Source organism: Aulonocara sp. 'chitande type north' Nkhata Bay, linkage group LG5 (assembly GCF_057382095.1).
Source record: "Aulonocara sp. 'chitande type north' Nkhata Bay isolate Kocher_YH1m ecotype deep benthic linkage group LG5, A_spYH_male_GT1.1, whole genome shotgun sequence".
Taxonomy (NCBI): Eukaryota; Metazoa; Chordata; class Actinopteri; order Cichliformes; family Cichlidae; genus Aulonocara; species Aulonocara sp. 'chitande type north' Nkhata Bay.
In genome coordinates this window covers 17,118,873-17,132,282 of record NC_141348.1, presented here as the reverse complement: position 1 = coordinate 17,132,282, position 13,410 = coordinate 17,118,873, and the positions used below count along the sequence as shown (strand labels likewise).

General features: G+C 40.7%; 2 protein-coding genes across 4 annotated transcripts; one reads left to right on the top strand and one right to left on the bottom strand.

The window, feature by feature from the left end:
- Window positions 1-2,703: 2,703 nt before the first annotated feature.
- Window positions 2,704-10,597, bottom strand: LOC147330128 (solute carrier family 2, facilitated glucose transporter member 9-like). Of its 3 annotated transcripts, XM_086291690.1 has the most exons (13): window positions 10,535-10,597; window positions 9,997-10,055; window positions 8,805-8,900; window positions 8,556-8,716; window positions 8,356-8,480; window positions 8,144-8,273; window positions 7,874-8,022; window positions 7,484-7,671; window positions 7,074-7,184; window positions 6,834-6,935; window positions 3,485-3,560; window positions 3,215-3,342; window positions 2,704-3,115 (listed from the first exon to the last, which is right to left on the bottom strand). In XM_086291690.1, the coding sequence occupies exons 2-13, from the start codon at window positions 10,018-10,020 to the stop codon at window positions 2,930-2,932; spliced, it is 1,476 nt and encodes a 491-aa protein (XP_086147816.1). In that variant the 5' UTR covers window positions 10,021-10,055; window positions 10,535-10,597; the 3' UTR covers window positions 2,704-2,929. The 3 variants fall into 3 exon arrangements, with proteins under 3 accessions (XP_086147816.1, XP_086147817.1, XP_086147815.1); XM_086291691.1 differs by lacking the exon at window positions 10,535-10,597 and having other exon boundaries at window positions 7,538-7,671; window positions 9,997-10,448; XM_086291689.1 differs by lacking the exon at window positions 10,535-10,597 and having other exon boundaries at window positions 9,997-10,447.
- A 150-nt stretch (window positions 10,598-10,747) lies between these two features.
- On the top strand, window positions 10,748-11,881 carry LOC147330127 (uncharacterized). The gene is made up of 3 exons (XM_086294171.1): window positions 10,748-10,994; window positions 11,081-11,198; window positions 11,330-11,881. The coding sequence occupies exons 1-3, from the start codon at window positions 10,923-10,925 to the stop codon at window positions 11,488-11,490; spliced, it is 351 nt and encodes a 116-aa protein (XP_086150297.1). The 5' UTR covers window positions 10,748-10,922; the 3' UTR covers window positions 11,491-11,881.
- The last annotated feature ends 1,529 nt before the right edge of the window (window positions 11,882-13,410 follow it).

Here is a 13,410-nt window from a genome sequence, read left to right as displayed (position 1 = left end):
TGTCCTGCAATTAGCCAGATTATATCGCTGCTGTGGGCCCGGTTCAGGGTCAGGGTAAGGGGTAAGCAAATAGGGTAAACATGGATACCCCCTATCACCAAGCAAGTAGCCAGTGAACTCTCCTAAGACAGAAGGGTACACTTCAGTTCAAATGTCCCTGAAGCAATTGGTCTTTATATATTTTAAAGTATTCTCAACTCACCATGTCCAAATTTTGTGCTCAGTGTACATTCACGGAATATTTGTGAGTCATGGACAGAGCCTGGCCACTTGGCTTCCACATTTGTGATAATGTTGGCAGCATCACATATGATCTTCACAGTGCAGAGAACACAAATTAGCATCCATTACTATAATGAAATAATTTGTTAGTTTGACATGCTACAGGGAACTATGTACCTGTACATTAATGCTGTGGAAAGACTTCCTGTTCACATAGTCTCCTTCATTTACTGAAGGAGCAATGATTGGAATGTGAGTGCCATCTGTACAGCCAATCACGCCTGGGAACCCTAAAAATAAATGTGCAATTTAAGTAGTAGTCCAAGTATCACCACATCATACATTAAGTTTTGGTCATCCTGATACCTGCAATTTTGTGGCATCCCTCTTTGATAAATCTTGTGGGTCTGTGACCGGGGAACACCACAAACGAGTACAGGAGACGTTTCAGTGCAACTCTAACATTCCTGACTGCCCGACAGACGGTAGCCTTGGAAACGTGCTCAGCGTCACCAATATTATACAGAAAGCTCCCGTTTGCAAGAAACCGAAGTGCAATACAAATAATATGCAATGAACTGAGAGCATGTCCGCGATGTGTCACATGCGTAATATATGGCCTGAGGATGTTATCCAAATAAATTATAGATTGTGCTGAGAAACGGTAACGTTCGCACAGAAAATCATCAGGAAATGATAAAATGTCCAAACGCGCTCTGATCACTCTCTCCCGGCGGAGAGCTCTGCGGAGAATTTGGGCTTCACGATCTACTGGCTCTTCAAGGAAGTGGCACGCCATGTCCGACACTTCCTACTGTCAGGTTTCCGACAAAGGGGCGGAGACAGTCAGGGTTAGTTGTAGTAAACCTGCTAGGGGGCAGGTTAGCTTCACGGAGTGTGTCGTCATAGTGACTCACTCAGGCTGCAGCTGAACTCGCTTTGTGAAACCGAAAACCCAGAGTTTTCGTTAACTCAGGGTATACTTACTCAGTTTTTCCACTAAACCGGCTTCCTGAAACAGGGCCCAGGTCTCCAATGCTTCTATCAGATGATAAATAGCAAGAGTTTAGAAAAAGTGCTTTTGTGAATGAGGCAAGTCCATTTACCACTACCATTTGGATTTTAATGAAATACTCCATCATGGACTATTGAAACAAGACGCTGCAGCTCATTACATGAATAGATTCTTTAGTTATTTAGCAAAAGATTTTGGAGATTAGTGTGAACAACGCCACTGTTATTGTGCGATTTGTTAATAATATATCTAAATATTAAAGCTATATACACACCATTCTTGAAAGTACTGACCATTTTCATCACTGTATTCACAGTTTTGCTCTCACTGTAATCAAAGTCAAAGTCAGCTTTATTTAAAAAAAAAAAAAAACGTGTACAGATCATCCACAGGAATTTTAAATTGCAATGCTCCCACGGCCCTCAGTGTACACTAAAACAACATAAAGATAAAAAGCTAAAAATAAAATAAAAGTCTAAAGCGGGTGCAATAGGTGTCCTGGAGGGAGGGAAAAGAAACACCTACGATCCTCTCCACTGCTCTCACTTCTCGTTTTATCAGCATGTGTAGCTTCCACAAACAGGAAGGGACACAGTGTAAACGTGAAGGGGTGTGTTGTCAAGTTATATTACTTGTTAAGGCAAATATCTAATCAGCAACAGCTCAAGATGGAAGAAAGGTGATTTAAGTGACTTTGGTCTTGTTCGTGCCAGACATCAGAGGAGAATGGCCAGACTTGTTCAAGCTGATAAACAAGCAACAGCATCTCAAATAACTACTCATTTCAACCAAGGTATGTGGAAGAGCTTAACACTATGCACACTACACATACTGAAGTTTAAACACCACACAGGGTGCCACTCCAGTCAACTTGGAACAGGAAATACCCTGGTCTTGATTTCTGCTTCAACATTCAGATAGTAGGCTCAAAATCTGGTGTAAACAACATAGAAATGTGCATTTGGACATGGGCAGGATCCCTTAGTAACAAAAGAGCATTGTTTTAATGCCACAACCTACCTGCAAAATGGTACTGACCATGTCCATCCCTTTACGATCAGTGTACCCATCTTCTGATGGTTGTTTCCAGAATCATCTCAAACTGAACATGACAGTCACCAGATCAGGCCAACAGAGCACCTTTGGGGTTTAGTGAAACATCATAAAGTGAGCCTTCCTTTCACTACGACGTTTTCTCTGAAGCACTCCTTTTCTCCAACTTTGCTTTTGGCTAAACTAGTGGCATTTAAGAGCATAAAAGAAGAACTTTATGCATGTTCTCATTACTAGGATATGTATTTATGTTGGTGTTTGGGCATATGGAAAATTGCATAATGATATTATGCCATTACCTGATGATTACTTAATACTGCATCTTAGAATTGTAATGGAAGCCCATTATGCAGGTTAGTTGTTGTTAGTTGTAAAGAAACGTGGGCCAAGAAAAAACTTCGTACAGGATCTGATTGCACAACAGTCACCATTTATGGACAAACAGAAAATAGCAGAAGCAACTAAAAAGCAAAAACTGAAGTTGGAAAGATTCCAAATTTTGGGAATTGTAACATTGTTTAATGTCATTGTGAGTCATTTATTTGCAAAGCACGTTTTTTCCACAGTCATTCAATCTTGTCCTGAAAGAAAAATTGTTTTTTTCCTCATGTTTTTTGCTGTAGCTATACGTGGTCCTCATCACAACCTGGTCTCTGTTCTCGTTTCTTCTGCAAAGGATTTCCCACAGACAGTGATGGCTTTAAACTCCTCTGAGATCTCCAGCAGGGTCTTGCCTTTAGTCTCAGGCAAAAGGAAGAAGGTATAAAGACTACCCAGCATGCAGGCAGAGGCAAACAGCACAAATAAGTACGAGCTGAGAGCATCCTGGGAAAGAAACGACATTCATAATTTCAGCACAACATATAGATCCCTGTGGGTGTTATAGTGTAATGCGCTGCTTATTTTCAGTTTGGTCGTACGTACAATGAGGAATGGAAAGACCAGGCCCATCACTGCAAACATAAACCACCGCTGCAGCCCTGTGAGGACGAGTGATGCCATTCGATTAGACTGAATGAAGAGCTCACTGTTGAGCGTTGGTGTGGCTCCTCCTGTGAGAATCAGAGAAAGAACAGGGAATTGACCTTGTTATCTTTGCATATAGACACGTTTTCCATAACCGCTACAGGTGTGATGTACTGGATACTAAAAACGTTAAGCTACATACAGTATGTATAAGTGCTTTACCCTTACCAGGTCCTCCACAAAAGAACACGATGAAGACAACCATCAAACTCACAGTAATGTATGGAACCCAGTAGCTGGAATCCTGTGTGAAAGACAGTTTTCAATGCATATATTTGATTTTGCATCAGATTAATTTCTATATTTCTGCCTTTTATCATCACAGCAGTGATAGCTTATACACATTTTCCCCTTTATGAAACAGGTCATCTTCAGTCATATTGGCAATATTGTTACTAGTGTACTTTCCAGTGAAGGCTACACAGACAGTTGTTGTCCCAACCGTCACAGACATGTACACCTCCAGATGCAGGAAGAGGCCTACCTGTATCATGAAGGACCCCACTCACCAAGCACACACACTCTTTGTCCTGCTCCCCTCAGGCAGGAGGCTGAGGAGCATTAAATGCAAAATACTAGACAGAAACAGCTTCATTCCAGAAGCTGTGAGACTTCTCAATGCATAAATGGACAAGAACTGTTATACTACTGATACTTTACTGACACCATCACTTTATTAATGCTGGTCATCATGCCCTCTTGCTGCTAAAATATTTATACCTATATTTCTATATTTACACTCCATACTGGTACTCAGGTTGTTGCACTCTACTTATATTGTATTATTTCATTACTTGCTATTTGTTAGTTTCTTCGTTATTCTGTTTCTTTTCCCTTCTATGGATAACCGGGACCGTGTGTACGTAATTTCATTCCACCTCATGTAAACGTGTTGCAAATGAAAAGAAAACTTCCTTGATCCTTGATCTTGACGAGTAGAAACGGTGTCATCTGTGATTTTCCAGTCTTTAGGTTTTGTTTATGTGCCTCTCCTGTGTTCCGTGTTATGCCCACTCTGTGCCTTCCTGTGCCAACGTTTCAGGTCTCTGTGTTCATGTATTTCCTGTTTTACTTTGAAAGTCCGTGTTTTATGTCAGTGGATTCTGTTTTGCTTCCTCCCTGTCTCATCACTTCTAATTAGGTTCAGCTGTATCTCCCTCCTATTCAATTTAATTCAATTCAATTTTTTTTATATTGCACCAAATTACAACAACAGTCAACTCAAGGAACATCCTGTTTGCATTTCCATCGTTACCTTGTGTGTATTTATTGTGTGTACTTCCCTTTGTCCCTTGTTGGTCCGTCTGCTTGTTTTCTTCCATGTTGCTTCTGTATTTCTTCCGTCAGCTTTACCCGCGTTTCCTGGTCTCTCTTTTCTGGCCTGTGGTTTCCACCCTCAGGTTATATGTTTATGCATAGTTTTTCCCAGTTTAGGTTTTGCTTAGTTTTCTCTGTTCCACCTGTTTGTAGTTTTTGTTCAGCTGTCCATAAAGGCTCGTTTTTTGTTATCATCCACCCTCGTCTCCGTTTGCCTGCACTTGGGTCCTCAGTCTCTTCACACACCTGACATATTCAATCTGTCCTTGGCCCACGCTGTGGTACCGGCCTGCTTCAAATCCACCTCCATCGTCCCGATACCTAAAAACTCCAACCCATCTTGCCTCAATGATTACCGCCCAGTAGCACTCACCCCCATCATCACTAAGTGCTTAGAGCGACTGGTCCTAGCACACTTCAAATCCTGTCTCCCCCCCACCCTGGACCCCCACCAATTCGCATACCGCCGGAACAGGAGCACAGAGGATGCAGTCTCCATCGCAATGCACTCTGTCCTCTCACACCTGGACAACAACAACACCTACGCCAGAATGCTGTTTATAGACTTCAGTTCAGCATTCAATACAATCCACCCCTCACAACTCATCAGGAAACTGACAGACCTGGGTATCAGTTCCCTCATCTGCAAATGGTTACTGGACTTCCTGACCAACCGCCCCCAACATGTCCGGCTGGATAACCGCTGCTCATCTACCATCACAATGAACACCGGTGTACCACAAGGCTGTGTGATGAGCCCTTTCCTCTACTCCCTCTTCACCCACGACTGCAGACCTGCCGATGGTTCCAACACCATCATTAAGTTTGCAGATGACACCACGGTGATTGGCCTCATCAGTGACAACAATGAGGCCGCCTACAGGGAGGAGGTGGATCGTCTGGCTGAGTGGTGCGACAGAAACAACCTGCTGCTTAACACCGAGAAGACCAAGGAGCTCATCGTGGACTACAGGAGGAATGCTGACCCACATCCACCCATCCACATTAAGGGGACGGCTGTGGAGCGTGTGAGCAGCTTCAAGTTCCTGGGAGTCCACATCTCTGAGGATCTCACCTGGACGACCAACTGCTCCAAGCTGGTCAAGAAGGCTCACCAGCGCCTCTTCTTCTTGAGGACTCTGAGGAAGAACCACCTGTCCTCAGACATCCTGGTGAACTTCTATCGCTGCACCATCGAGAGCATCCTGACCAACTGTATAACAGTCTGGTACGGGAACTGCTCTGCCTCGGACCGGAAGGCGTTGCAGAGGGTCGTGAAAACTGCCCAGCGCATCGCCGGAGCACCACTTCCTGCCATAAAAGACATCTACAGAAAGCGGTGTCTGAAAAGGGCTGGGAAAATCATCAAAGACCCCAGTCACCCATCACATGGACTCTTCACCCTCCTGCCCTCTGGGAGGCGCCACAGGAGCCTCCGGACTAAGACCACCAGGTACCGGAACAGCTTCTTCCCCACAGCTGTCAGACTCCTGAACTCTGCCTCCTGACATCTGACCCACGTTAAACTCATGGACTGAACATACACACACCCACAATGGACAACTGTACCCTCAAACACAATAATAACATGGACTGAACCACCACTCACAACCACTAGCACTTTATATAGCCTCTGTAGAAACTATCTACACCCTCACTTATCTTAACTGCACTACTGTATAGCTCTGTGTAAATAATCATTCTGTACATTCGATAATCTTTAATCCTACAGCTGTTTACAACTTGCATAGTTCCCATTTCTGTATAGCTGTATATCCCAGATTCTGTAAAGTTATTTATTTCATATTCTGTATAGTTTTTCATATTTATATCCTGTTCATATCCTGTACATAGCTTGTACTCACTACAGCCTGTACATACTTATAGTTATAGAATATTCACAACATACTTCATACCGTGTACATTATAACATACCATAATAGACCCATTTCTGTAATATACTCACATATCTATATTATTGCTAATATATATTGTAATATATCTATATCACTAAAGCACTTCTGGATGGATGCAAACTGCATTTCGTTGCCCTGTACCTGTGCATGTGCAATGACAATAAAGTTGAATTCTATTCTATTCTATTTGTTGTCTTTAACAAATCAACTGTTTTTGTTTTGCTTTCTTTACATTGCTTTTACTTTTATTAATATTATGTTGCCCACCACTGGTAATGGTTTACCTTCAGGTTGAGTGTGACAGTGACAAAAATCCAGCAAGCAGACATGACACCGTAACCGCCGAACAGCAATGGTCTTCTCCCTGTGAGGTCAATGAGAAGACCCTGAAATTGAGGAAGGGAGAAAATAATGACAGACTTGTCATAAGAAGATTGTCTCTAATGGTAGAAATGAAAGGATGTATACACTTAAAATGCTCATTTACACAGATGAGCTCAGGCACAGACTGAGTGTTTGCTTACACAGGTGAGCGAGGTGAGAATTTCAGCCACTCCAAGACCGAGAGTGATATAGCGGATCTTCTTCTTTGGTATACCTGCCTCCAGGAAGATGTCATAAGTAAAGGTACTAATCTGGGAAGAAAAGAGGCACTATTAGGCTATAAACAGTCAGCATGAAATCTGATTTATATTTTAGTCTATTCTGTTGATAGAAACTTGATATGGAAGGAACAATGAAGTCTCATATATACAGATATCAATAGATATATTGATCTGTAGTTATACAGATATGTCATGTATGCATGTGCGTGAACCTCCAAAAGTCACAAAATTGTTGTAATGTTGTATCATTCTGCAATTTAGCAATCCTATATCATATATCATATTGTATCATATGGTATTATACTAATACTATATGGTATTGTTCATACTGTAGACATGCCCGACAGCTGGTTGCAACAGTAGATGGTGGAGATGGTGATGACCTGCCATCGGACAGTCCTGTCTCTCAGCAGCTGCAGAAGGCTCACTGGTGGGGCTGCTTCAATGGCTGCCTGCTCAGTCAACATCTCATCCATTTCTTGTTGGTAGTCACCTTGGCCCCACAGACTCTGGAGAGCTGAAACCAGAAAATCCCAAATCACGGAGGGGATAAGAACTGAAAAATGTGCAACTTTGCTCAAATACAAAACACGCAGGGACTGATTGACTTGTAATTTCACAAGACTATCATTTATCTTTAACTAGTATGTGTTTGTAGAACACATTTTCATAAACATCTGGGGTCGTGTTTGATACATAAACTGCGCAAAGCTACTAACCTTTTTTGCATGCCTTATCATCACCTTTCTCTATGAGTAAATATCTTGGCGTCTCAGGAAAAAAAGGCAACATCACAATCTGAACAAAGGAGAAAAGTGCAGCGACACTAAGGAGAATGTCCCACGTGTCCTCGCGGCCAAGGATCTCGCTGAAAAATCAAAATGAAATGTTGTGTTTAATTTGTAATCTATTGTCATAATATGCTGCAGTAGCTTTTGACAATGGGTTAAAGCCCATTTTTCTTTTTCATATCAACTTCAGGTGCTTACCTCAACCCAAACGCCCGTCCAGACACTTTCCCGAGTGACGTAAAAGTGGCTGAGGTCAGAGTCACTATCCCTCTTATCTTTCTGGGTGAAATCTCCCCAAGATATATTAAGTGAGTGTTCATTCCCAAGCCTGCAGGTCACATAAAGCAAGCATGGTGAGTATAGGTGGTGTAAACATATTAATAAGGAGGTTGTAGAATATGGCAACTTACCTGCTGAGTAACCAAACAGAAATCTTGCCACAATGATCATTTCGAAAGAGTTGACATTTTTACTTGTCAGCATGAATCCTGCTGCAAGAACAGCAATGAAGCTGTTGCAGATCATTGCCTTTTTTCTGAAGAAGGAAAGCTCATGACTTCAGGTCTCCGTAGGCTATACAGCTTGGTACAACATCTGTCTTCATACTCACCTTCCCAGCAAGTCTGAGATAAATTTGACACTGATGGCACCGAAGAGTCCCCCGACAGCAAACATGGAAACAATAAGAGACCAGATCATTGTGACCGTCTGCGGATGTGGAGGCTCTCCGTATCTGTCATACCAGCTGCTGTTGATGAAGCGCTGGATGTACTGTGGAGATAGATCTAAACTGTTATTAAATGTGATCCAGATAATCGAGACAGAATGGAGAAGAAATGATAAAGGCGACGTGTCTCACCGGCGAAGGAGAACTCAGTCCAGTGATATGGAAGCCGACCTGAAAGCTTCCTCCTAATCCCAAAACAAGGATGAGGAATAGAGCGTTGCCATGGGTCTGAAGTAAAGGAGAGAAATCCGATGAATCACTTTTATAAATGTGTTTACTATCACCTGTAAAGATGCTGCCTATATTTTTAAAGTCACAGTCAAACTTTTGGAGAATGGGTATTAACAAAGATTTCAAACATGTTTAACCCTTGTATGGTGTTCGGGTCTGTGAGACCCGTGTTCAGTTTTTTTCAACAGAAAAATTAAACAATTAATTATTTTTTTACGTGTAAATGTGTTGTGTCTTTCCACTCACTCCACTTGATTATAACTGATTTATTTATAACATTTTATATAAAAGAAAAACGAGAAGCACATTAATTCATAAATGTGATCTAACAAAGGTAAAGGGAAAAAATTAACCATGTTTGCTGTTCATATGTCTTGTAATTGGGATGAAGTAAACATCTGTTGAGTAATTTAACATAAAATTGTTTGATAGTGTTAATTTGGAAAGCCAAAACTCTAGCGGGTCCACCAGACCCATGAACACTGGCTGAGTAACAAAAATACGAACACCACACAAGGGTTAAATGAGTGAGAAAATCTAGATTTTAAAATTGGATTTACTGATTTTTTTTTAAACACAAGTTGTGAATAAAACAAAGATTAGATTAGACTTAAGTTTACCCTGTCTGATTCATAAACTGTAACTGTTTCATTTCTAGCTGTGTCTGAAAGTTCACAGAAAAACAATAATAATCACCTTTTTTGAATCTTTTCATGATCACACCTCAGTCATAGATTGTAATCATGTAAATTTGAGCTCAGTGTCATGTTAGCTGTACCAGCGAAATGGTTTAATAACTGAGAGAGTAGTGTGACTCAGCTGAAACTGTGGTTTAGATAACTCCCCTGAGTTCAGGAACTAAAAATAAGCCACTCTGATTTTGTAAAAAATAAATAAATACAATTTAAAAAGAAAATTATCCGCATTACGCATAAAATTAGACATGTGCAATGTGACAGATTTGTCACGAAACATTTTAACAGAAACGTGAAAAGAATATTTAAATTATATTTAAAATCCACATGTACATATTTACAATTCATGTACATACAATACATTAACTTTTATGGCGCAAATATAGGAAAAATCTTACCAGCTGCTGAAACAAAGTTTCCATTCTCTTGATACACGGACCTTAACAGCACATATGTCCTAACAGTGGGGACACAGTTCAGTGTTTCACCCTGCTTATTATTAACTTTTCAGAAATAAAGTAACTTGGTGTCATCACAAGGACATTATCAGTACATATTTGTACACAACACTGGTGCTGCATATGTTTTTATAAGTGATTCGTCCTATTGCCAGTAGCTTGATTTATGTTTTTCTCTCTGTTCCTGTTTCTTCTTATTCTTCTTATTTAAATCACGTGGAAAGATAAACTCTATTATTATCAGGCCAGCAGAGTTTAGACGTAGACTAAGAACTGTGGCTGTCTATGAACATTTGAAAAAGGAATACACTCAATAAATTAATTAATTCTTAATTCTCATTTAAACTTGCAAAAAAACAAACAAACTCCCCAAAAAAGCCATCAGTGCAATCCAGCTATTATGCAATATAGTATCATGGCTCCAGCAATAAGTCATCCAATACTTTTCTCAGTCCAATGAGGCACCACAAAGTCTTACATAATGTTCAAACATGTTTTGTTCTGTTGGTCACTGTTACGTCCCTCTGCAGCCCCTAATCTCTTCAGTGGGTTCAGCTAGTGATGGGACGTTCTGTATCGAGGCTTCGGAGCGTGTGTCGAGTAATGGAGGGGGCGTTTCCGCGAAGCGCGTATCGAGGCTTGCTTCATTTATGGGAGGAGCTGAAAATGATGACGTCCGAAGCCTCGCTGCCCGGCTGTACCACGTGACTGGTTCATGAAGTGGTTCGAACTTTGCCGCGAGATATGACAGCGATATAAACTCCTCAGACTTCATTCAAAAATGTGGGTGTTTGATGGAGAGTTGCGGTTAGTGAGAGTTTGGAGACCGTTTGGAGGTTTATGAGAGTGAGGAAAGTCAGGAGAGAATGGAGCCAGCTAAGAAGAGGAGGATGTCCTCCCCTGTGTGGGAACATTTTGATCTTATTCCTCCCAACAAGGTATGTAAATTTCTACAGAAGATGTATTTTCATGATACTGATGGTGCAATACAATTTATGTTGAGCTGTCTTGACTTTTGTACAAGGTGAAGTGTTTGCTATGTGCCAGGGAGCTGGGATATAACAACAACACCTCATCCATGCTTAGGCACTACAGAGCTTTGCATGAGAATAAGGGGGACACCGATTGTGGAGCAAGACCAGGTGAGCCATCAAATGCCATGATAATATAGCATGCAGTAATGTTACTAAATGATATAACAATATTATACAACTGTTATAAGTTACGTATGTGATATTTATATTTGTGCTTTATCTTTATTGTCTTTCCTCAGGAGAACAATCTCAAATAGATGAAGACCTGGTCAGCATGGTGATTGAGGACTCCCAGCCATTTAGCATTGTGGAGGACAAAGGATTCAAAAGATTTGTTAAATCATTAAATCCTAGCTATGTTCTCCCCACTAAAAAGGTCATAAAAGCAGTGAAAATTTAGTTTTTACAGAATAAAATGTGAACAGGCAGGACTGAGGCTCAAAGCCTCAGTGTGTAGCTGTCCATACCTCAACGTTACAAAAGCACAACCACTGTCCACACCCCAACCACACCTCACCTCACAGTAAATGATCATTTCCATTTCAAGCATTTCCAAATAATCATTTCCCATACTGCCACTATAAATATACACAGTATACTGCCATCACTACAATATACATGTTTTACACACTCCTTTTGTTGTTGACATTTACAGGCTGTGTGCAAAATGCCACACTCTTCAAATTCATGCCAGCTATTATTTTTACGTCCAGTAGGTGTCCTGCTAGAGCAAATGAAGCTTCATGAAGCTTCGCGTTGGGGTGAACCAATTGGATGAAAAGCTTCAGTGCTTCATGGGGCTTCATCTGCCCATCACTAGGTTCAGCTGTTGCTAATTGACCACACCTAGTCAGGTGTGGATAAAAGGATACCTGTGATGCCGTGATTTTGTTTCCACGGTTTTCTTTAGACATGTCAATTTGTGGCAAACTTGCTATCAGGCTTGGCTGGGTTTGTACACCTCAGAGTATATATAATATAACCTCAAAGGGACTATTTTGTTAAAAAAGAAACTTCAGCTGCTTTGACAATAGGAGACAATTAGGATAAAAGTAGTTTGTTTGTTTGTTTTTTTTGAAGAAAGAAGAGCCATATACAGCAACAGCTCTTGGTGTTATGGCAGTGTGTTAAGTGCAGCAAGCATAATAGCATCCAGACTATTTTGTCCTTTTCTTATATGTTTTGTCCTTTTTTTCTGTTTCTGATTGAAGACAGTGATCAGATTGTTTTCACACGTGGCTCTGCTGCCACCAACAGATCAAGAATTGAGGCATTTTTATGCATGATACTTTTGACCACATGCTTTATAACCAAGATGGACATGACCTCCTGGTCTGAAAAAAAAAACCTTCCTTTGGTCGCAATTTATAGAAGTCTATTATAAAACACCAACCTCATTTTGGCTGTTCCCTTATTCACAAGTGGTCGCCACAGTTAGTAGCTCCCCATACTTAATTTGGCAGATTTGAATGATGGATGCCCTTCCTGACACAACCCTAGGTATATTTGTCTTATTCTGGGGTTAGATTGGGGATCTTTCGTCTGTTGGTCAAATGTGTAAGTTGTTAAAATGTCAATTATGGTTCCATGTTGAGTAAAATACATGATAAAACAGGATATGCTCCAGGGTTTGTGATCGACATGTTGCTATTCATACTGTATGTCTGTGATTTTTCTAAACTTTATATGCCACGTAAAGATCAAGAGAAACTTATTCATGCATTCATCACTTCAAGACTAGATTATTGTAACTCTCTTTACTTGGGCCTCCAATCTTCCCTCCTTCATCGATTGCAGTTGGTCCAAAATGCTGCAGCATGTCTCTTAACTGGCACTAGAAGGTATGAATCTAATTGTTTACTTATAAAATCCTAAATAATATGGCACCTGATTACTTTGGGGATCTCCTCTGTCTGTTCGCCTAAGAAAGCACTAAGATCATCGGGTCAACTGCTCTTAGTGCAACCTAGGTCTCGGCTGAAGACCAGAGGACACCGTGCCTGTGCTGCCGCACCCAAATTATGGAATAATCTTCCTCTTGACATTCGGGCATCAGATTCTATTCAATCTTTTAAATCATGTCTAAAAACGTACGTGTTTAACCTGGCATTCAAGGCGAATTAGTGTAATTTTCATCTGGCTCTGCATTTATATTATGTAATTACTTTATATCTGTAATTTAGATTTTATATTGTGATTTTATCTGTATCATGGTTTTACTGGAAAGCACTTTAGTGTACTTTGGTCTTTAAATGTGCGATACAAATAAATTTGATATGATATGATATGAGATCCCGTTTCAAGAAATGAGGCTTCATGA